This window comes from Quercus suber, unplaced genomic scaffold (genome assembly GCF_002906115.3).
Source record: "Quercus suber isolate HL8 unplaced genomic scaffold, Cork oak 2.0 scaffold_1083, whole genome shotgun sequence".
Taxonomy (NCBI): domain Eukaryota; kingdom Viridiplantae; phylum Streptophyta; class Magnoliopsida; order Fagales; family Fagaceae; genus Quercus; species Quercus suber.
Genome location: NW_027070489.1, coordinates 13,955 through 38,423, shown reverse-complemented (window position 1 = coordinate 38,423; position 24,469 = coordinate 13,955). Strand labels below are relative to the sequence as shown.

At 33.7% G+C, this 24,469-nt stretch overlaps 1 protein-coding gene across 1 annotated transcript; it reads left to right on the top strand.

Annotated features, from left to right (window-relative positions):
* The first annotated feature begins 5,427 nt into the window (after nucleotides 1-5,427).
* LOC112009199 (protein ACCELERATED CELL DEATH 6) lies at nucleotides 5,428-11,998 on the top strand. The gene is made up of 6 exons (XM_065769214.1): nucleotides 5,428-5,461; nucleotides 5,570-6,060; nucleotides 7,380-7,628; nucleotides 7,780-7,806; nucleotides 8,610-9,170; nucleotides 11,912-11,998. Exons 1-6 carry the CDS (start codon nucleotides 5,428-5,430, stop codon nucleotides 11,996-11,998), a joined length of 1,449 nt encoding a protein of 482 aa, XP_065625286.1.
* Nucleotides 11,999-24,469: the final 12,471 nt, after the last annotated feature.

Here is a 24,469-nt window from a genome sequence, read left to right as displayed (position 1 = left end):
TCTATGGTATGGTATCCAATATAGTTTGTGTGTGAAAGCAGAAGTTTCAATTCCAGTTTGTGGTAAAAAAATACCTCTGGATGTCACTCTCGCGTGAGATTAATTGTAAAAATATTATAACTTTAAAAGCCTCCAAAAAAAAAATTATAAAAACAAGGAGAGCTTAAAAATAAATTAGACCCGCACAACAGAACACCAATTAAAGCTTTACTTGGTTCCCCTTTAGCTTACTTTCATGGATAGCAATGAGAATAGGAAGAAATTTTGTTATGTCTATGAGGGAAATTTTGCCAAGTGATGGGCACATGATCAACTTATAGAAATTCTAGGACACATTTTTTATTAGTGAAAGAATGTGTAGTAGAAGATCATGAAATTTGTTCAAGAAAAGTCAAACTTGTTGTAATTTTTACTGATGCTCATAAAAAATAACAGTCCTTATAATATTAATAAAGATATTGATAATCCAAATTTAATCTTTTGGTATAAATATAAATATTGGAAAAAGATAGGACTTCACACACCCACACACACACACATATATATATATTCTTTTTTACAGTTTTCACACAAAAATTTATTCCCCCTTGACCTAGACAAGGGTTTTTCTTGATGAATTATTTTTTTTAAAAATGTTTTTATAGTTATATTTTATATTTAATTTGTTTAGTGTTAGATTGCTGTATTCAAAAAGACGATAAATTCTAATTAGGTTAAACTAATATAGTTTTTCACTATTTGTAATTTTAAAAATCGAAAGTGAGATTTTTTTTAATGATGACAATAAAAAAATGTGAATTTTTAAAAACTTTATGTGCCAAAATTAAAAGATGCCAATAAAAGGTTAAAACCTTTTTATGTTATGTATATATATCTCATAAATTATTCATATCACACATTTTATTATAACAAATAGCTTCTAAAACAAAGCTTTTTAATAAAAAAAACCTTTGGTCGCTTAGCTAATTGGTAGCTACTAGCTAGTAAAAGGTAGTCATCATGGAACATCTACAACAATACTTTTTTTTTTTTTTACGGGAATACCAAGACTTTATTGCATATTATCAATAGAAATTACATTATAGCTAGAGAAAAGCTTGTTTTAAAAAATAAGAATTTTTTTCCATCCAAGTAGAAAAGTTAACAATGCTCATGGCATGTTTAGCTAATAGATGAGCTGGTCTATTGCATTGACAGCGTACATGAGAGAACGAAACTCCACTAAACTCCCCACACAATTCCTGCATGCATGAGATGAGTGAATCCATGGACGAAGAAGATGGTACCAGCCCTGATAATGCCCTCTGAATGATGATGGATTCAGATGGAATCACCTTCCAAAATGATGTCCTGCACCCCGATATCCTTTGCGAACTGTAGACCTGTTTCGAAAGCCTTAGCTTCAGCTTCCACCTCTCCTAGAGGAGCGTTTATACGGTTGCTCAGAGCTGCAACAACACGTCCCAGATCATCCCGGACCACCACAACAATAAATTTTGGTATAAATAAGTGATACTCTTTCAACCATATCTCAACGGTAGTAGAAGTCCCCAGAAAATTATTGTTTCACAAAGCCCATAATTAATTTACACAGTGTGTATACCAAGTTTGTATATAGGGAGAGCACTGAGACAATCACTGTCCAAAGCTAAAGCATGCATTGCCCTATTGTTTTATCGTTTGGCCTAACTAAAAGACACACTATTGATGTGCTTTGTTGCCTCAGCATTTTCTAGCGGATGCCCCAACCTATAAAAACATGGTTTGGAGAACTTCATCGCTTCTATCATGAACTCTCCCGCTCAAAACTAGTATATATGATGCATACAAGTATCTCACGAAATGTACAACCTTCATCAAATATGTTGCTTTTGCGATTCTAGTGTCAATATGTTCTTTTAACTTCTCACTAAGTACACCAAGGACAAGAAACCCACACCCATGGCATTATATCCTTTCAATTGCACTCCATCAAAGCTGACTCTAAAGGCTCATGTCATACACAATGTGCTACGTTTTGTAACATATCCGCAGAGGTCTGTAAATCAATATATATATATATATATACACACTTCGCAGCATACTTTTTTGGAAGCAGTAGAGCCTCCATCATCTCTCCCACGCGATGGGCCTTGATTATTCTTTGTTATATCATCCATGTAGTGATGTACAAAACTACATTTTCCAACTGATCATCACTAGAATGCAGTTCTCAAAAGCTACAATTGTAAACTCAATATTGTGTGCTGCTGTGGTGAATTGCATTGCGCTTGTTCTCCACACATCAATGGCAAATGGTTAGTGTCGTAATGCATGAGAGATAATTTCCACCTCATCATAACACATTTTGTACTTGCAATGATCTTTGTTGTATTTAAGCATAGTCAATAAAGGAACAACATATACACCGGTACCCCCCATTTTGTACCCCCATGACTTAAGTCACTCATCCTTAATGACAATATTAAAAGGAGCAAGAATTAATAAAAAAGACACAAAATGGCCAAAATATTTTTAAAAACTCATAATCTTGCATAAGTTTAAAAAAAATGTTTTTATAGTTAGATTTTCTATTTAATTTGTTTAGTGTTAGATTGCTATATTCAAAAAGACGATAAATTCTAATTAGGTTAAACTAATATAGTTTTGCACTATTTGTAATTTTAAAAATCGAAAGTGAGATTTTTTTTTAATGATGACATTAAAAAAAATGTGAATTTTTAAAAACTTTATGTGCCAAAATTAAAAGATGCCAATAAAAGGTTAAAACCTTTTTATGTTATGTATATATATATCTCATAAATTATTCATATCACAAATTTTATTATAACAAATATAGCTTCTAAAACAAACCTTTTTAAAAAAAAAACTTTGGTGGCTTAGCTAATTGGTAGCTACTAGCTAGTAAAAGGTAGTCATCATGGAACATCTACAACGATATTTATTTTTTTTTTTTTTTACGGGAATACCAAGACTTTATTGAATATTATCAATAGAAATTACATCATAGCTAGAGAAGAACTTGTTCTAAAAAATAAGGATTTTCTTCCATCCAAGTAGAGAAGTTAACAATGTTCATGGCATGTTTAGCTAATAGATGAGCTAGTCTATTGCATTGACACCGTACATGAGAGAATGAAACTCCACTAGACTCCCCCACACAATTCCTGCATGCATGAGATGAGTGAATCCACGGACGAAGAAGATGGTACCAGCCCTGATAATGCCCTCTGAATGATGATGGATTCAGATGGAATCACCTTCCAAAATGATGTCCTGCACCCCAATATCCTTTGCGAACTGTAGACTTGTTTCGAAACCCTTAGCTTCAGCTTCCACCTCTCCTAGAGGAGCGTTTATACGGTTGCTCAGAGCTGCAACAACACGTCCCAGATCATCCCGGACCACCACAACAATAAATTTTGGTATAAATAAGTGATGCTCTTTCAACCATATCTCAACGGTAGTAGAAGTCCCCAGAAAATTATTGTTTCACAAAGCCCATAATTAATTTACACAGTGTGTATACCAAGTTCGTATATAGGGAGAGCACTGAGACAATCACTGTCCAAAGCTGAAGTATGCATTGCCCTATTGTTTTATTGTTTGGCCTAACTAAAAGCCACACTATTGATGTGCTTTGTTGCCTCAGCATTTTCTAGCGGATGCCCCAACCTATAAAAACATGGTTTGGAGAATTTCATCGCTTCTATCATGAACTCTCCCGCTCAAAACTAGTATATATGATGCATACAAGTATCTCACGAAATGTACAACCTTCATCAAATATGTTGCTTTTGCGATTCTAGTGTCAATATGTTCTTTTAACTTCTCACTAAGTACACCAAGGACAAGAAACCCACACCCATGGCATTATATCCTTTCAATTGCACTCCATCAAAGCTGACTCTAATAAAACTACAATTGTAAACTCAATATTGTGTGCTGCTGTGGTGAATTTGCATTGCGCTTGTTCTCCACACATCAATGGCAAATGGTTAGTGTCGTAATGCATGAGAGATAATTTCCACCTCATCATAACACATTTTGTACTTGCAATGATCTTTGTTGTATTTAAGCATAGTCAATAAAGGAACAACATATACACCGGTACCCCCCATTTTGTACGCCCATGACTTAAGTCACTCATCCTTAATGACAATATTAAAAGGAGCAAGAATTAATAAAAAAAGACACAAAATGGCCAAAATATTTTTAAAAACTCATAATCTTGCATAAGTAGTTGTTGACCATAAATCTCTACAAAAGAATTTTTTGACTAAAATTGATTCAAAATTCATAGATAAAGTGAATAAAAATGCTTAAGAGAGTGAAAATTTGACATACTTATTAGTATTTCCAATCGTTTCAAAAATGATTTTTATCATTTTATTTAAATTTTTTTTTCTTCCATTATTGTGCATGCTATACTTGGTAAAGTGGTTCTTCTCTAAGACGAAGAGTATCAATGTGAAATCATTTGGGTGAGTCTCTTTATTTAGTTTCAATTTTTTAATTTTAGCCTTTTAAATTTCTGTCTTTAATATTTTGTTAGTAGTTTTCAAAAATTTTCTTTATTTTTTGTCTTTACGGGCACATTTGCTAGACTATAACGGTAATTATATATAGGGACAGAACCATGATTCATACTTTAGGGGGGGGGGAGGGGCAAAGCTTAAAACCAAAAAAAAAGTTATGAAAATAAAAACTAACATCTATTTCATATTCAACAAAATACTACATACAAAAGAAGTATTTTTTAAACATTTCATATTATAAAACACATCAATAAAGTATAATATACAAAATAAGTGTTTCTTATTTTGTGCTCGATTTTTGTTTAGTCCATATATATATTTTTTATTTTGTTTTTGTAGTTAAAGGGGTTGAATTTTATTTATTTATTTTCTTGTAGGTCAATATCTAAATATTTTAGAGGAGGAGAGACAAATATATATAAGGGCAAATTTTAATTTTTTTTTATACTTTTTTTTTAATTGAAGGGGTGGGTTAATACAATTTTTATAAAAAAAATAATTAACAAAGCTGTAAAAAAATAATTATTTTTTTAATATAAACTTTTTAAAAAATATTTATTAAAATAATAACCTTAAGATATCTTTTAACTTTTCTCTAATTTTATTACCATAATCTTTGTTACAGTCTTTCCCGTAATTATTCTACTCTAGGTAATTATGAGCGACAAAAATAAATAAATAAATAAAAGCCGTGTGGACCTAATAAGTGTTCCCCTAGCATCATTGAAGTTAAATCGAAGGTAGCTGTTATGGCATAGTAACATAGACAAGAGTTTGTACGGGGGCGATTTAATTCACTCCTCAGATTTATAAAGTCCCTTTGTTTTGACGAGCTAGTTGCCTTCATCTTTCCTCTGTCAAACATATCAAAGCAAAAGACAGCATTGGCATGGAACCTGGATATTACAAGGCTGCAGCAAAAGGCAAAATCGAGGTCTTCAAAGATATTCGAAAGCCTCTTAAACAACTACTAACCCCAAATTGAAACACAGTCCTTCATATTCACCTCACAACCTTAATTGAGAAATCAGAATCATCAACCGACTTTGTCAAAGAAATTCTCAGAATATGTCCATCACTGCTAAGGCAAGCTAATGTCAAAGGTAAAACTCCCTTGCATATCGCGGCAAGATATGGGGATGCTGCCATCGTGAAAGTTTTAATTGAACATGCAAAAAGGCGCCAACAAGACCCCAAAAGTGAGGTCAAAGTTACAACTGAAAGTGCTCTCCCACCAGAACTCGAAAGTGGGGTCGATAAAGCGGTCAAGAAGATGCTGAAGATGAAGAATAAAAAAAAAGAGACGGCCATGCATGAGGCTGTACGTAATAATCATCTTGAAGTGGTGAAACTGTTGGTTAGTAACGGTAAAGATATTTCATATTCTGCTAATGATGCTGGCGAGACTCCACTGTACATGGCTGTGGAGAGACATTATAGGGAGGTGGTGTTTCACATTTTACAAAACTGCAAATCATTAACTCATGAAGGCCCTCTTGGTGTAACCACGTTGCCTGCTGCGGTGATTTGGAACGATCATGGTAATGCGCTAATGCCTATTTATTTTTTCAACATTCCAGTATAATGCATGTGTTTTCTATTTTGACCGCGGGTCTGTGCAACATGCATGCAAAATTTGATAAAATATATTTTGTATGATATATTTATTTAATCAACATTAACAAATAAAAAATTTTAATTTGAGAATTTATTAAAAAAATAATTTTATTTAGAGGATCAAACCTAATTTAATTAGAATTTATTTTGTATCAGATTGTTTCATCCTCACAAAAAAGTTTGAGATCTAATTAATTTAAATTAATATAATTAATTATTACTTGTATTTCTTTAAAATTTAAACTAGAGTGAAATAATTTAAGGAGAGACTAGAGTGCCATTTCCACTATGTAGTACATTGCTGTCATTTTATAGAAAATAAAAATTCTTGTACCATTCCCCACCGGTGACAGAATTATTATAAGACTAAGGGGCCATGGTCGTCCCGTCAAAAGTTTTTCAAAAAATTCAAGCTTAATTGATACAATTTTATACCGAATAGATTGAGTAAAAATGTTACAGCATGTTATTGTTAGTTCACTTATGCAAAGAGAGTAGAGAGACCAAAATAAAAATCCACTGTAATATTCTTAGAGTTACAATTTTTTGCTCCACCAACTATAATATGTTATGTGTTTGATTTTTTTTTTTTAATCTTAAACTTTAGTTTCTTTATATAATAATAAAAAATGAATCTGGGATAGGCTGTAATCAGTACTTAGAGCATAAAACTGAACCCTCATAATGGGACAGAGGATTTTTATTTGATAGAATCAATAAACTCACTCATGAATGTTTTTTCTATCTTTTAAAAGTCTTCTTTGTGTCTTTTAGAAAATGATTATATATGTCTAACATATTTAAATTCTAATAGTAATGACAGGTGAAATTCAGAAAAAAATAGAACCTAAAGCACTAAAGGGTGTTTGGCAGAGTAGTTTGAAAATTGTTGTTTATACTTTATAGTTTTTTGAAATACGTGTGGGTGAAAAAGTGTGTTGAAATGCGTGAAATGCTGTTTAAAAACTAAAAAATGTTGTTTGAAATGACAAACCAAACGGGGCCTAAGTGCTCAAACATATAACCGACATTGTTTGACTCCGCTTCACTGTGCTGCGTACTTCAATGGTTATAGTACAATAAAAATATTACTGAAAATGGATAGATCTATGGCATACAAGAAAGACAGAAAGGACATGACGGCTCTTCACATTGCAGCTGATCGAGGCCATGTAAAAATAGTGAATGAGATTTTAGAATATTGTCCTGATTGTAGCGAATTAGTTGACAAGAGAGGTTGGAATGCACTCCATCGAGAGCTCATCTCACGAGGATGTTGTTAATGTCATCCTAAAACAATCATCACTCAGCAACCTTTTGAATGAAAAGGATGAAAGCAGGGACACACCTCTCCTCCTTTCCAAATCATTGCCATATATAAAGGATCTCATGCGGCACGATAGAGTAAATAAGATGGTCTTCAACGAACAAAACCTTGATGCTTACGACATTGAAGAATCATCAAAAGAAAAGGTAACACAATTTTTTCTCTTGCAATGATGGAATTTTTTTTTTTTTATAACATATTTACTTCTTTTTATTTATTAAAAACATATCAAAACATTACAAGAAAAAGAGATAAATGTAAATGACACATTTTAACTTTGACTTATTTTCATTTCAGTCTAGTGAAGAATTATCAAAAGAAAAGGTAACACAATTTTTAACCTTGATGCTTACGACATTGCTTTAACTAGTAAAGAATTATCAAAAGAAAATGTAACACAATTTTTAAAAGACACATTTTAACTTTGATGACACATTTTAACACAATTTATAAATGTGTTAACCTTGATGCTTATGACATTGCTTTAACTAGTGAAGAATTATCAAAAGAAAAGGTAACACAATTTTTAAATGACACATTTTAACACAATATATAAATGTAAATGACACATTTTAACTTCGATGCTTACGACATTGCTTTAACTAGTGAAGAATTGTCAAAAGAAATGGTAACATAATTTTTTCTCTTGCAATGATGGAAAAGATTTTATTTTATTGCAGATTTACTTCTTTTTATTTATTAAAAATATATCAAAAAATTATTAAAAAAAGAGATAAATTTAAATAACACATTTTAACTTTGACTTGTTTTCAATTCAGTCTTTTAATTTTTTTTTCCCCCTTATGTTCTTCATACTTTTATCCTTTTCCAGTGTAATCCTTCCATCAATGTTTCAAAGGTCAACGTCCTGCCCTGCCAAAGTAAGATACCTTGGCATATAGATATGTTTGGAATAGATTCCATATCCTAAAATTAAAATATGTTAAAACTGTGTGACCGTACATGCCAATATTAAGACGTACAACGCTGCAGTTGCAAGGCTAGGGGCAGCAAAAATTCTGTTGCTCCCAGTCTCACGGCAGTTGTCCAGCGTCATCCTTTCAAAAATTTTGCATTCTTGGCACCTAGTAATTCTCCTGACTATTATTTTTCTACATGTTGCACAGTTTGGAGATAATGAAATTGCATTCCCTCATAATCGTCCCGCGGAATTTCGAAAATTCTTAGGAGAACATTATATCAAACCAAAGAATTTTCTATTTGGTTTATTGCAGTGGGAGGAGGAAGACTATAAATCCTGTAGAAAACGATTTGTTTCTGTCATGAATAAAACATCCCAACACCATATGGTAGTGGACACACTCATTGCAACCGTGACTTTCACAGCTGGTATTACCATGCCTGGGGGTTTCATACAAGAAGGCCCACACTCAGGCTCTCCGGTTCTGATGAGAAATACTGCTTTCAAAGCATTTATTATTACAAATACCATAGCCATGGTGCAATCTTGTTCTGCTGCCTTTTTCCACCTATTCATGCCACTATTGTTTGACGAGCAGAACCCTGGAGACTTTTCTTTCCTACTGGCCTCACTGGCCTTCTTCGCTTCCGTATCTTCCATGGGAACAATGATGGTGGCATTTGTTTTGGGCACATACGCTGTGTTAATGCATTCCTGGGGTCTCGCCGTTGCCAATTCTGTCATCGGATTGTTCTACTTCATCCCCGTCTTTTTCATATGTATCGGATGTTTAAATTATTTCCTCGAAATATTGAGAGTGGGTTCGTTTTGGATTTTAGACAGGTTGTGCAAATTCAGGAATTTCCTTGGTGATGCTCTTGAGAAGTGGATGAGACGTAGTAGGAATTCCCCTAGTATGAGAAGTATATTGCCACGTGCTTCTTTGTCGCCGTAGACGGAAATTTTCATTTCCAGTGTAGCATTCGGAGACTGTTACGAACTTGGTACAACTGTTTTAGTTATTGCATATATCCTCATGCTTTGATTAATTTTTCAAATCGTTCCTTGTTAGACTATTTAAATTATGTTGACTCAGTGTGATTATTTAATAAGAATAATCTTGATTATCAAATGTTTGAGCAAATATGAGCAATTTTATAATTAATTAATTGACAAGTGCTGTAACATAGGCAGGTGTATATATGATCCGATGCCACCCCTCCATAAATGCAGGAAAATGGTTTAGGCTAGTTAGCTAATTACCGAGTCAATCTATCATATATTATACAATATATACATTTTTCAGAGTTCTTTATTATATATGTCTCTATGGTATGGTATCCAATATAGTTTGTGTGTGAAAGCAGAAGTTTCAATTCCAGTTTGTGGTAAAAAAATACCTCTGGATGTCACTCTCGCGTGAGATTAATTGTAAAAATATTATAACTTTAAAAGCCTCCAAAAAAAAAAATTATAAAAACGAGGAGAGCTTAAAAATAAATTAGACCAACAGAACACCAATTAAAGCTTTACTTGGTTCCCCTTTAGCTTACTTTCATGGATAGCACTGAGAATAGGAAGAAATTTTGTTATGTCTATGAGGGAAATTTTGTCAAGTGATGGGCACATGATCAACTTATAGAAATTCTAGGACACATTTTTTATTAGTGAAAGAATGTGTAGTAGAAGATCATGAAATTTGTTCAAGAAAAGTCAAACTTGTTGTAATTTTTACTGATGCTCATAAAAAATAACAGTCCTTATAATATTAATAAAGATATTGATAATCCAAATTTAATCTTTTGGTATAAATATAAATATTGGAAAAAGATAGGACTTCACACACCCACACACACACATATATATATATATTCTTTTTTACAGTTTTCACACAAAAATTTATTCCCCCTTGACCTAGACAAGGGTTTTTCTTGATGAATTATTTTTTTTAAAAATGTTTTTATAGTTATATTTTATATTTAATTTGTTTAGTGTTAGATTGCTGTATTCAAAAAGACGATAAATTCTAATTAGGTTAAACTAATATAGTTTTTCACTATTTGTAATTTTAAAAATCGAAAGTGAGATTTTTTTTAATGATGACAATAAAAAAATGTGAATTTTTAAAAACTTTATGTGCCAAAATTAAAAGATGCCAATAAAAGGTTAAAACCTTTTTATGTTATGTATATATATCTCATAAATTATTCATATCACACATTCTTTTTTTTTTTTTTTTTTTTTTTTTTTTCAACTTTGGTGGCTTAGCTAATTGGTAGCTACTAGCTAGTAAAAGGTAGTCATCATGGAACATCTACAACAATACTTTTTTTTTTTTAATTGGAATACCAAGACTTTATTGCATATTATCCATAGAAATTACATCATGGAAAAGAGCTTGTTCTAAGAAACAAGAATTTTCTTCCATTTAAGTAGAGAAGTCAATAATGCCCATGGCATATTTAACTAATAAATGAGTTGGTTTATTGCCTTGACAACGTATATGAGAGAATGAAACTCCACTAAACTCCCCACACAATTCCTGCATGCATGAGATGAGTGAATCCACAGAAGAAGAAGAAGATGGTACCAGCCTTGATAATGCCCTCTGAATGATGATGGATTCAGATGGAATCACCTTCCAAAATGATGTCCCGCACCCCGATATCCTTTGCGAGCTGTAGACCTGTTTCGAAAGCCTTAGCTTCAGCTTCCACCGCTCCTAGAGGAGCGTTTATACGCTTGCTCAGAGCTGCAACAACTCGTCCCAGATCATCCCGGACCACCACAACAATACATTTTGGTATAAATAAGTGATACTCTTTCAACCATATCTCAACGGTAGTAGAAGTCCCCAGAAAATTATTGTTTCACAAAGCCCATAATTAATTTACACAGTGTGTATAACAAGTTCGTATATAGGAAGAGCACTGAGACAATCACTGTCCAAAGCTAAAGTATGCATTGCCCTATTGTTTTATCGTTTGGCCTAACTAAAAGACACACTATTGATGTGCTTTGTTGCCTCAGCATTTTCTAGCGGATGCCCCAACCTATAAAAACATGGTTTGGAGAATTTCATCGCTTCTATCATGAACTCTCCCGCTCAAAACTAGTATATATGATGCATACAAGTATCTCACGAAATGTACAACCTTCATCAAAGATGTTGCTTTTGCGATTCTAGTGTCAATATCTTCTTTTAACTTCTCACTAAGTACACCAAGGACAAGAAACCCACACCCATGGCATTATATCCCTTCAATTGCACTCCATCAAAGCTGACTCTAAGGCTCATGTCATACAAAATGTGCTAAGTTTTGTAGCATATCCGCAGAGGTCTGTAAATCAATATATATATATATATATACACACTTCGCAGCATACTGTGCAGCCTTTTTTGGAAGCAGTAGAGCCGCCATCATCTCTCCCACGCGATGGTTGCCAAATTCCAATCCACTTTCTTCTACCTAGTAATGCAGTGGAACTCTTACCCATTGTATTTAGCTACCTTTCCTCTATCATAAAATATTAAGCACTATTAACGGTAAACATTTTTTTAGCCGTGCCAATCCAAATCAATGTCTCCGTTAGCTGCCAGTAACTCATGGGAATGCTTTAGATCTACAGTGCTTCACAATGGCCAAAGGCTTCTCCAATCAAATCCATACATCACTGATATACCTCGTGATTAATAAGACTAGTAGCCTAGGCATCCTCTGAGACCACGTGACAAGGAGACATTATCTTGAAAGTGGTAAGTTGTGATATCCATTATCTTAGATGGTTAAATTCCACCCTTGGATTACTCCTTAAGATGGTTAGAATCCACCCTTGGATTACACCTCCAAGGAATTACACCATATATTAATGGTTAAAATCAACCCTTGAACTACATCCATAGAATTAACCTACAAATTACACCTTGAATTGTTAGAATTTTCCCCCTCTCCTCAATTTGAGAAGTGAGTCATGGACTATTTTCTATTAAACCCGAGAAGTGGCTTGATTTTCCCCTGGCAAGTGACCTAACATGTCGCTAGCTCTAAGCCCTGTGTGTGCTTGGTATTCGTAATGTGTGAGTGTGTGGGCTGAAGTCGTAGGTTCAACAAAACGGTTTGTCTCTTAGGATTTTGACTAATATTATTTACAAGCTAGCATAGTCAATAAAGGAACGACATATACACCGGTACCCCCCAATTTGTACCCTCATGACTTAAGTCACTCATCCTTGATGACAATATTAAAAGGAGCAAGAATTAATAAAAAAAGACACAAAATGGCCAAAATATTTTTAAAAACTCATAATCTTGCATAAGTAGTTGTTGACCATAAATCTCTACAAAAGAATTTTTTGACTAAAATTGATTCAAAATCATAGATACAGTGAATAAAAATGCTTAAGAGAGTGAAAATTTGACATCCTTAGTGCTTCCAATCGTTTCAAAAATGATTTTTATCATTTTATTTAAAATTTTCTTTTCTTCCATTATTGTGCATGCTATACTTGGTAAAGTGGTTCTTCTCTAAGACCAAGAGTATCAGTGTGAAATGATTTGGGTGAGTCTCTTTATTTTATTTCAATTTTTTAATTTTAGGCTTTTAAATTTCCGTCTTTAATATTTTGTCATTAGTTTTCAGAATTTTTCTTTATTTTCTGTCTTTATGGGTACATTTGCTAAATTATATCAGTAATTATATAGGAATAAGAATGGGTATTACAAGGAATATAAGATGTTGTAATGTAATACTTATTATTATTTAATTATTTGGTAACAATACAATAATAGAACCCTGGAGACAATGGAATGAAAGTATTTTAAATCAAACTTAAGTTATATTTTAGGAAATATCTTACTCATATAATTATATTTTCTAAAAAATAATATTTTTTAAATTTGAAAATGAGATTAGTTAATTTTTTATTTTCATAATTATTATGTGCATATGGAAAGTTTGTTTATTTGGAAATGTATTAATTTTATAAATTAATACACCTACCAAGAAACAACTATTACAATTCTTTTAGAGGTGCATAGTTATTCCTCATTTAAAAGAATAACTATTCATAAGGAATGATTATTCATTGTAATAAAAATATAACCAAACTATTAAATAGCTAAATCATAGGAATAGCTATTACATTACAGTGTTTATTATAGTTTACCAAACATACCCTAAGTTTTTATGTTTAGTTTTTCTACTTTGCTTTTGATGAAGCACAAAAATCAGTAGGCTGAAATACTTTGGGCTACAATAATGGCTGTCAATCCTGAAAAGAAAGAAAAAACTGTCAAAGGTGATAAGTGTAACCCGACCAAGGACCCACCGACGGTTAAGTCAGATTTCTCTATAGGACACAAGGAAAGAAAATAATGAATGGCCTGGACTTACCTTGGGTAAGTAGGATTTACTCCTTTTATAGAGAGTTAGACGTGGATTTACTTGTTTGGATCCACTACCATCGTGGGTAATGTTGGCGGTTGATAAAGAAAATGGGCTATATGGAGCGTTGTATGTGGAATTCCTTCCACATATTATGCAACATGTCATATTTCACTTATGTGAATCTAATCGAGGATTTTCCACAAAGCTCACCAAGTATAATTTGTTCGTTCATGTACTAGTCGTCTATAGATCATCTCGTCTATAGAGAACTTCCTACATTATATAACCCAGTCATCAATGGACGAGTTGGTATAATTTTGGCTGCGCTTTGGACGATGACACAAGGACGAGTAATACTTAGTGTTAATCCCCATCAGTTGCCCCCTTGTCCTTGTGTTGTCTGTCAATCAATCAAAAAAAAATTCAAATTTTTGAATTTTCAAATTTTTGAATTTTTGAATTTCGTATTTGATTGTTGACAAGTGGCGCAATACTCGAGTTTATCAATCATGTCATTTCATCTTTTAAGAAAAGTGCCACGTGTTTTCTTTTGGTTGGTTGCATCATTTCCTATGACCAGCTTCGTTGCCTATAAATAGTAGATTCCTCTCCTACCCTTTCACATTTCCAATATTTTCTTCTTTGACATTTGTCGTCCAGCGCCTTGTCTAGAAGTCTTCCTGCATCCATAGGCCTTCTTCGTTTAGAGCCAGGTATCTTTTCCATCTCATCTTTAGGTTTTCCTTTAGTTTTTCAAGATGTCTGAAATCATAAGGAAAAGTTTGTCAAGTGATGGGCACATGATCAACTTACAGAAATTCTAGGACACGTTTATATTCAAATTAAAGTTTTCTAATTTATATTCCACGTCATTTTAATTAATCACACAACAAAAAAAAGTAGCAAATACGTTAATAATAACAAACCATAAAAAACCTATTAAATTTTTTTTTTTTCCCCCGGGGGAGGAGAGTTATTAAGGAAAATAATAGTAATCAATATTCAAAAAGTTTGTTGATAAGTACTTATTGAAAGAATGTGTGGTCGAAGATCATGAAATTTGTTAAAGAAAAGCCAAAATACTTGTAATTTTTACTGTTGCTCATCAAAATAACAGTCCTTGTACTAATAATAAAGATACTGATAATCCTAATTTAATCTTTTGGTATAAATATAAATATTGGAAAAAGATAGGACTTCACAAAAATGAATATACATACAGGTGCGCAATTGAACCAACCTAAGACAAATACAGATCAGGGGTCCAAACATACTAGATCAAGGTTCAGCACACGAATTAAAACATGAATTGAAAGACTTGCATCTTAGGATGGCGTTCCAGCGTCTCAAAGATTGGAAACTCCACTCAATCACCATCAAGAGCGAAGACTACTCTTTTGGTTGTGGTCGTGGTCAATGGCGTCAGGAAGCTGTTGGTTGTGGTCACTGGCGATGGGTGGTGTGCTGCTCTGATAACATTTTAAGCATTGGGAAGCGTGTAGGCTTAAAATTAATTACACTAACACAACATCATACCAATCTGTCCCTCATAAGTATACTACTCAAAACAGCTATGATGAAGGAAAACATTCACCTCACATTGAATCGTTAGCTATGACATATTGAATTTATGTAGCACAAACATGTTTTAGTTTACTAATAAGCCAACTCTGCACAGAAAACTTTTTGCTTTAATCAAAATGCTTTGTTTCTTTAGAAAGAAAGAAGGATGTGGCTCACATGATTCTAGACTGCAACAAAAACAAAGAGTATTGTCTTGCAGGGAAACAAAAGCACCATGAGTTACAGAGATTAAAGAAACATCCAAGACAAAGCAAAATAAAACAATATAATAGCTTATATTCTCTTCTTCAACAAAAGAAAGGTTAAGAGCATTCACATTAGCTCATGTAAAATTTCTGTCTATTTTACACGAAAAAACCTATTTTTTCTATTTTACACATTCACTCTTACAATACACTCACATTAGTTCATCTATTCTATCACCTCTTTTATTTAAATAATCAATTTTTTCAATTATTTTATTATTTCTCAACTAACTCCTTTTTATACGTGCTCTATCTCTCTCTCTTTTCATTTTTTCTGATTCTCTATACCCATCGTCTCCCTCTCGGTCTATCTCTCTATACCCATCTCTCTCCCTCTCGGTCTAATCCACACTAGCTTCGATCATAAGTTCCGATCCACAGCTCCGATCACAAGCTCTAATCCACAAGCACCGGTCTCCCTAGCTCTGATCAAGCTCCGATCCACAGCTCCGATCACAAGCTCCGATCCACAGCTCCGATCACAAGCACCGATCCACAGCTCCGATCCACAGTTGCACCGATCACAAGCACCGATCCACAGCTCCGATCTCCCTAGCTTCGATCCACAAGCACCGATCTCCCTAGCTCCGATCAGGCAAGACCCATACCCACGAGCTCCGATCAAGCAAGACCCACGAGCTCTAATCGTTCTAGTCAAGTACCGATCATTCCAATAAGCACCGACTGTCTCTTTGTTGTTTGTTCGTTTGGGTTTGTTTGTATGTGGGTGTGTTTGTGTATCTCTGTTTTTTTTTTTTTTTGAGCAAATGTATCTCTGTGTTGATTTGTCTGTATGGATGTGTTTGTGTGTGGGTGTGTTTGTGTGCATCTGAGGAAAAGAAGATGAGGAGGAGCTGAGGTTGTTGTGCACGGAGAAGAGAGAGAAAAATTGGTGCAAACGGATAATATTATTTTAATATATACACGAGCTACAGTACCGTGTATATGCTCATGGAAAAATATGACCGGTTTTACACATTTTTACACCCACTGATGTGGGTGTTTTTTTGCTCAAAATGTGTAAAATTTGCCCTGTAGATGTATTTTAGAAGACTATAGCTAATCTGATGTAAATGCTCTAATAGCTCTAATCAAAAAAATGAGTGCAAAAATATAAATTGGTAATGAATATACCAAAAAAAACTCCCTTTTTTCCTAGGGTATGTGTTTGATCCTAATGCATTCCTCCTCTTCGTTAAATCAGCTGCATCTCCTTGAATCCACTTCCCCAAATTTGTTTCTAACAAATATGCTAGTCCTTTAAGCTGATGTAAAGGTAGGAAAGCAATTAATATGTAAAATTACACTTATCTATGTACTGATAATATAGAAATCATATCAAGAAAAGATTGGAAAACTATACTGCTGCAGAATTGAAACATTGTGATCACTTGAAATTAAAGCAAGCTGATCTAGTCCAATTGAAAAATCACCACTGGAAGATGGAGGTGGTTCTAATGTTCCTAACTCAGCAAGTAAATCATCTTATATTAAAATAGCATAAAAAAAAATTTATTCAGTGGCCCATATATACAACAAGAATACAATTAAAAAGCTGTGTTGCACCAAGTTACAGTAGAAGAACAGCTAATTTTGACGAAGATAATACAGGACAATGGCATAGGCACAGGCATCAAAGGTTGGAAAAAGAAGTCCAACATAAATGATAGCTAAACATAAAACTTGAACCCTGCTACAGTGTATGATCTAGCTACAAATAGAAGTTCTCAGAGACTCAGACCAACATAGGAAAGAGGAAGGATAGGGCTAAATTGATCTTCAAGACTAACAAATTTGAAGTAGTTATACAAAGATATTCATAGAATACAGGAAACTCGGTAGTTTACAGGTGCTACAAGAAGCCCAAAAACAAGGTTGAAGCCCTTAAGAAAGAAATGCTGTCCAGCAATACAACTAACAAGGCCCTCCATGCACAGAATGAGGGGGAAAATTAACAAAAATAGTTTGAAATTTAAAAACTAAATGATTCATGAAGCCAAATCCAAGCAATTGAAGGCGTTGTCAACTTCATACCATTTTTAGGTTTCATTAATTGCATTAGATTGACTTCCTAACACATAAAAACAAACACTACTCATTATTCTTTATGGCACTACACAATCTATAATTGTAGCTTTGTCAAGAAGTACTCTACTCATTACTCTTCATGGCACTGCACAGACTATAATTGTAACTTTTTCAAGAAGCAAATACGTGCTAAAAAAAAGTGTTTAATATTAAGAGTAACTAGCCACAGACCCATACAATGCAATGGGGTGTAATATATAAAAAGTAACACTTACTTTAAGTATCTCCGTTTAAAAAAAAAAATTACAAGTATTTTTCTATCTTTTTATCTTTACAAATATATCATTCTATTATTTATTTTTGTTTGATTAAATTTTTTTTTTAGGTCAACCATATTCTTCTAATTTTTGTTGTAGTGTGTTATATTTGCCTACTATACAACTATACTTTATAAGTTTCAAATTAATTATTCGAATTTCTCATCTCTTAAGGAATAAGGAGATTATCATGATTATCAAAACTCATCACAAAATTACAAAGTTATCTTAACCAAAATTAAAATGAAACCAAAGGAATAAAATATAGACTTTTTAATAATTTATTATTCAAAAAATTGGTAAGCATATTCAAATTCATAGTCATGTAGATTACGTTTTGATATAAACTCAAATTCCTATTTCCCAAAAAAAAAAAAAAAAAAACTTAGTATTACCCCAAACCAAAATTCAACCAAAGCTATAAAGGAAGAGATAAGACTTTGTAATGGGAAATTGAAAAAAAAAAAAAAAACATTACCAAAACACATGTTTGAAAACAAAACCATCAATCTTACTTAGAGTACAAGAAGAACAAAAAATTCACCAAAAGAAAGTAGAGAGAGAGAGAGAGAGAGAGAGAGAGAGAGAGAGAGAGAGTACTCAGTTTTTGTGTGAAAAAATATGAATTGAATGAAAGAATGATATCAAATTTATACAAAATAAATGAAAGAAGAAAGAGTCAAATTATAAAAAATAGAAAAGGACAAAGGAAGTGTATCGGTGAAGTAGAGAGTAGTGGGAGAGGTAAAAAAGCAAAGAGAGAAGGAAAAGGTTGAAGAAAGTGTAACGATAGGTGTGGAATAATAGGGAGAAAAAGCAAGGAAATCAATTCCGTACTGTAGCGGCCAGTATATATCATATCGCCAGTAAACCGGTACAAATACCCCCTTGTTTCGTACCGAAAAAAATATTAGTTGTATCGGCGAATATCGGTCGTTTGAGCGGAAAGTAAAAGCTGGCAGGTACAAAAAGCTTCTTTAAAAAAAAAAAAAAAAAAAAAAAAACAAAACAAAACAAAACAAAACAAAACATAAAAGTACCAAATGGCTCACGTCGCCTTCAGGTTTAGCACCACTTTGTTGGTCGTCATTAACATTTAGCTGGTTTTCCCTTTGTCTTCCTCCTTCAGCTTCGTCTATTCACTTCCCTTCTTTTTTTTCTTTTTCTTTTTTCTCTTCTTCTTATTTGTTGTTTAGACTACAGCTGCACCCCCCTTGGTTCTTTTGCTTTGTGTGGTTCTTGTAGTCTTATTTTGTGTGTACTAACACCACACGTGTAGACATTGATATTTGAGTTGATGAGTATCAGGCACTGGTAGCAAATCAAAGGACCTATTGGCTAGAATTTTAAGTTGTATTTTATTGGTTTATGTCTTGTCTACGGGCTCAAGCGTACTAGCTAGAATTTTGAGTTGTATTTTATTGGTTTATGTCTTGTCCACAGCTCAGGCTAGCTAATCAGTCTAGTACAGCCCATGGACCCTATTATACTTATATTAATTTTCCTTTAATAAAATGATTCTACCTTTTTGATGTCAAAAAAAAAAAGTTTGAAATTTCAATGACATCTTTTATTTCAAATTTTCAACTATTGTCACTCACTAGTTTTATATTTTTATTAATTAATAGGTTGATATGTGAGCTAGAGATAAACAATAAGTGAAATATTATATGCTTATAAATTTAAATTTAAGTGCTCATAATAAATTATTATTACGTGAACTTTAACTACTAAATATATAAATATAAATATATGCTCCAGAATAGAGATTGTGTGTGTGTGTGTGTGTGTATTAAATATATAAAATAGCGGTAAACTCGAAACGATACACCGGTATTGACCGGTACCTAAAATATATCGTATCGGTGGCCAAACCGGTACAAGTCTCCGGTACGGTATTAACTTCTTTGAGAAAAAGAGCTTTTGTTTTTGTTTATGTTCTTTCTTTTTTCTTTTTCTTTTTTGGTTGAGAGTAGTGAGAAGTAAAGTTTAAAAGAGAAAACAAGAGGTAGAAAATAAGTGGATGATGAGGCTCAATGATTGGGTAGCAAAATTTATTGCATATATATATTTAGAAGGATGGAAAGAAAATGACATTCAATGTTTAAAGGAGTTTTCAGTATAGACAATAGACAATTAAAGTTTATGATGGTGTGTAGCCAAATTATACAAGACTAGGAAAACCAAATGGAAAGGAAGATCTCCACACCACTTGTTTGTCTAGAATTTCACTCTATCTCCTACCCCAACCTTAAACTATATATTTTTGCTGAAAACTTCCCAGTCCATCCTAGTACTTTTCTACAAACCACACCCATGAACACCCCTTCCCAACTTAGAGGTCCACCCCCCCCCTCCAATTCTTCCCCAAATTTCAAAGCTACTACCCTCCTCCAAACCCTTTTCTCCTCAATCCCGAAACACCAAAACCACTTTCCTAGTAGGGCTTTATTGAAAGTGGTCAACTTCCTAATACCTAGATCACCATTAGCAATAGGCATACACACCTTATCCCAACCCAGCAAATGTGTCTTAGAGTCACCCCACAAAAAGTCCTTTTGCAGCTTCTCAATTTTGTTCACCACATGTAGGAATGGTGAAAAGAGATAATAAAAAATAAGTAGGGAGGCTAGACAGCATACTTTTAAGTAGTCTACCACCTTTCGACAAATACAACTTCTTCCACCCTACTAACTTCCGTTCAATTTTTTCCAATATAGGGTTCCAAATAGAGAGGGACTTATGGGACCCTCCCAATGTCATACCAAGATAAGTTATTGGTAGAGCCCCAACCCTACAACCCAATATCTCTGCCAAAGCATGCACATTATTTACCTCCCCTATAGGAATCATTTCACTCTTAGCTTAGTTTACCTTCAAACCAATCACAGCTTGAAAATAAAGTAGCAACAATCAAACATGTAGGATTTGCTCCACCTCTGCATCACAAAACAAAATAGTATCATCCGCAAACAACAAATGCGAAACACATCCCCTCTGCCCCTCCTACCATCTGCCCTAAAGCCCCTAAGTAATCTTGCCCCCTCCATTCTCTTCACCATCCTACTAAACACCTCCATCATAACTAAAAATAACATGGGAGATAGGGGATTCCCTAATATTTTCAAATAATACCATAAATCCATGAAATCCATTATTAAAGGAATCCAAAGATGCTTGTCTTTTCCATGCCAAATATTCATGCATTTCCCCATATGCAAATATTAAACATGATTCGCTTTCCACATATAATCTTATATAGTAAAGTCACAACACGACACTTTTTAGGAAAACATAGTTCCACAAGTAATTCTCCAAAATGTTTTTAACCTAAAAACAATGTGTCATGCAATATGATTATGTTTCTAAAAAAAATCTCATTAAGAAGCCACTTACCTCTAAAGGGCAACCAATTTTTACCTCAACCGAGCACCTCATAATCTACCAATCCAATCACTAGGTCCACCACCAAGAATTTTAGAACCTAGAACACAAGGGTCAAGCCTATCAATAAAAAGGCCAATTACAAAGTACACCATCACATTGTCTGCATAAATTGGAAAGATCTCTAAGATCAAACAAGGCCCTAAAGCCTAACACGACTATCCCAAGGCACCTATCTCCAAAGGATATCAAACAAGCATACAAGTGATCCAAAGGACCAAAACACAACCAAGAATTTTAAAACAATTCTTATAAATTCGCAAATGTTCATAACGAAACAATAAGATTTTAGTGTTAACACTATCAAGTCAATCTTCCTCATAGATTAAAAGAACCCATTAGAAAATTAGACAACCAAATCATCTTATCAAAGCAAAAACTCCCAAATTTTCACCATAAATAAATATCAAATGGCCACCATTTGTAAAAACCATAAACCCACTCATCAATGAAATCCACCAAGACAAAACCCATACACACAAACACACGAATATCACTTCCAAAACTTAGTTTAGAAGAACCTCTAACAAAATATGAAAACCCACCAAAATATAAGACCTCTTACCTTAAATAAGATGAGTTGTAGGAGCTTAAGAGGTTCTTATGGAGTTTTTTGGATTTTTTTATAAAATAACTATAAAAGCCAAACTATATTATTAGTTAGCCAAAGTTTAGAACTATTTTAGGATCTAATCATTCGAGTATGTGACACTCGATTTTACTGTAGAAAATTGAGTCTGGAGGAGATGATTTCCATTGGAACTTGACTCTTTAAGAGTCGATTTCCCTCCAGCAAAAGACCCATAGAGCAGCAACGTAGAAACACAGCAAGGCAGAAACCCAGAAATCACAGCAACGCAGCCCAGAAAACACCAACGCAGGAAGAAATCGTCATTTTCGGTTTTGGACTTTTGCTCCGATTGAGATTGTGATTTGGGTTTGGGATTTTGAAAAATGGATTTAGATGAATGAGGAAGAAGGGATTTAGATGAAATGGATTTTTGGGGGCTTGGAAGAAGGGAAGAAGATGGTGAACAAGACCTGAAATGGAGAAAGAAGGGAAGAANCACTCACTAGTTTTATATTTTTATTAATTAATAGGTTGATATGTGAGCTAGAGATAAACAATAAGTGAAATATTATATGCTTATAAATTTAAATTTAAGTGCTCATAATAAATTATTATTACGTGAACTTTAACTACTAAATATATAAATATAAATATATGCTCCAGAATAGAGATTGTGTGTGTGTGTGTGTGTGTATTAAATATATAAAATAGCGGTAAACTCGAAACGATACACCGGTATTGACCGGTACCTAAAATATATCGTATCGGTGGCCAAACCGGTACAAGTCTCCGGTACGGTATTAACTTCTTTGAGAAAAAGAGCTTTTGTTTTTGTTTATGTTCTTTCTTTTTTCTTTTTCTTTTTTGGTTGAGAGTAGTGAGAAGTAAAGTTTAAAAGAGAAAACAAGAGGTAGAAAATAAGTGGATGATGAGGCTCAATGATTGGGTAGCAAAATTTATTGCATATATATATTTAGAAGGATGGAAAGAAAATGACATTCAATGTTTAAAGGAGTTTTCAGTATAGACAATAGACAATTAAAGTTTATGATGGTGTGTAGCCAAATTATACAAGACTAGGAAAACCAAATGGAAAGGAAGATCTCCACACCACTTGTTTGTCTAGAATTTCACTCTATCTCCTACCCCAACCTTAAACTATATATTTTTGCTGAAAACTTCCCAGTCCATCCTAGTACTTTTCTACAAACCACACCCATGAACACCCCTTCCCAACTTAGAGGTCCACCCCCCCCCTCCAATTCTTCCCCAAATTTCAAAGCTACTACCCTCCTCCAAACCCTTTTCTCCTCAATCCCGAAACACCAAAACCACTTTCCTAGTAGGGCTTTATTGAAAGTGGTCAACTTCCTAATACCTAGATCACCATTAGCAATAGGCATACACACCTTATCCCAACCCAGCAAATGTGTCTTAGAGTCACCCCACAAAAAGTCCTTTTGCAGCTTCTCAATTTTGTTCACCACATGTAGGAATGGTGAAAAGAGATAATAAAAAATAAGTAGGGAGGCTAGACAGCATACTTTTAAGTAGTCTACCACCTTTCGACAAATACAACTTCTTCCACCCTACTAACTTCCGTTCAATTTTTTCCAATATAGGGTTCCAAATAGAGAGGGACTTATGGGACCCTCCCAATGTCATACCAAGATAAGTTATTGGTAGAGCCCCAACCCTACAACCCAATATCTCTGCCAAAGCATGCACATTATTTACCTCCCCTATAGGAATCATTTCACTCTTAGCTTAGTTTACCTTCAAACCAATCACAGCTTGAAAATAAAGTAGCAACAATCAAACATGTAGGATTTGCTCCACCTCTGCATCACAAAACAAAATAGTATCATCCGCAAACAACAAATGCGAAACACATCCCCTCTGCCCCTCCTACCATCTGCCCTAAAGCCCCTAAGTAATCTTGCCCCCTCCATTCTCTTCACCATCCTACTAAACACCTCCATCATAACTAAAAATAACATGGGAGATAGGGGATTCCCTAATATTTTCAAATAATACCATAAATCCATGAAATCCATTATTAAAGGAATCCAAAGATGCTTGTCTTTTCCATGCCAAATATTCATGCATTTCCCCATATGCAAATATTAAACATGATTCGCTTTCCACATATAATCTTATATAGTAAAGTCACAACACGACACTTTTTAGGAAAACATAGTTCCACAAGTAATTCTCCAAAATGTTTTTAACCTAAAAACAATGTGTCATGCAATATGATTATGTTTCTAAAAAAAATCTCATTAAGAAGCCACTTACCTCTAAAGGGCAACCAATTTTTACCTCAACCGAGCACCTCATAATCTACCAATCCAATCACTAGGTCCACCACCAAGAATTTTAGAACCTAGAACACAAGGGTCAAGCCTATCAATAAAAAGGCCAATTACAAAGTACACCATCACATTGTCTGCATAAATTGGAAAGATCTCTAAGATCAAACAAGGCC

Excerpts from the sequence above, each read along its gene's own strand:
- LOC112009199 (XM_065769214.1), top strand. The coding sequence starts at position 5,428 with ATGGAACCTGGATATTACAAGGCTGCAGCAAAAG. Across the intron at positions 6,061-7,379 it reads TAACCACGTTGCCTGCTGCG|TTGACAAGAGAGGTTGGAAT; the intron begins GTGATTTGGAAC and ends GTAGCGAATTAG. Across the intron at positions 7,629-7,779 it reads AAGAATCATCAAAAGAAAAG|TCTAGTGAAGAATTATCAAA; the intron begins GTAACACAATTT and ends TTTTCATTTCAG.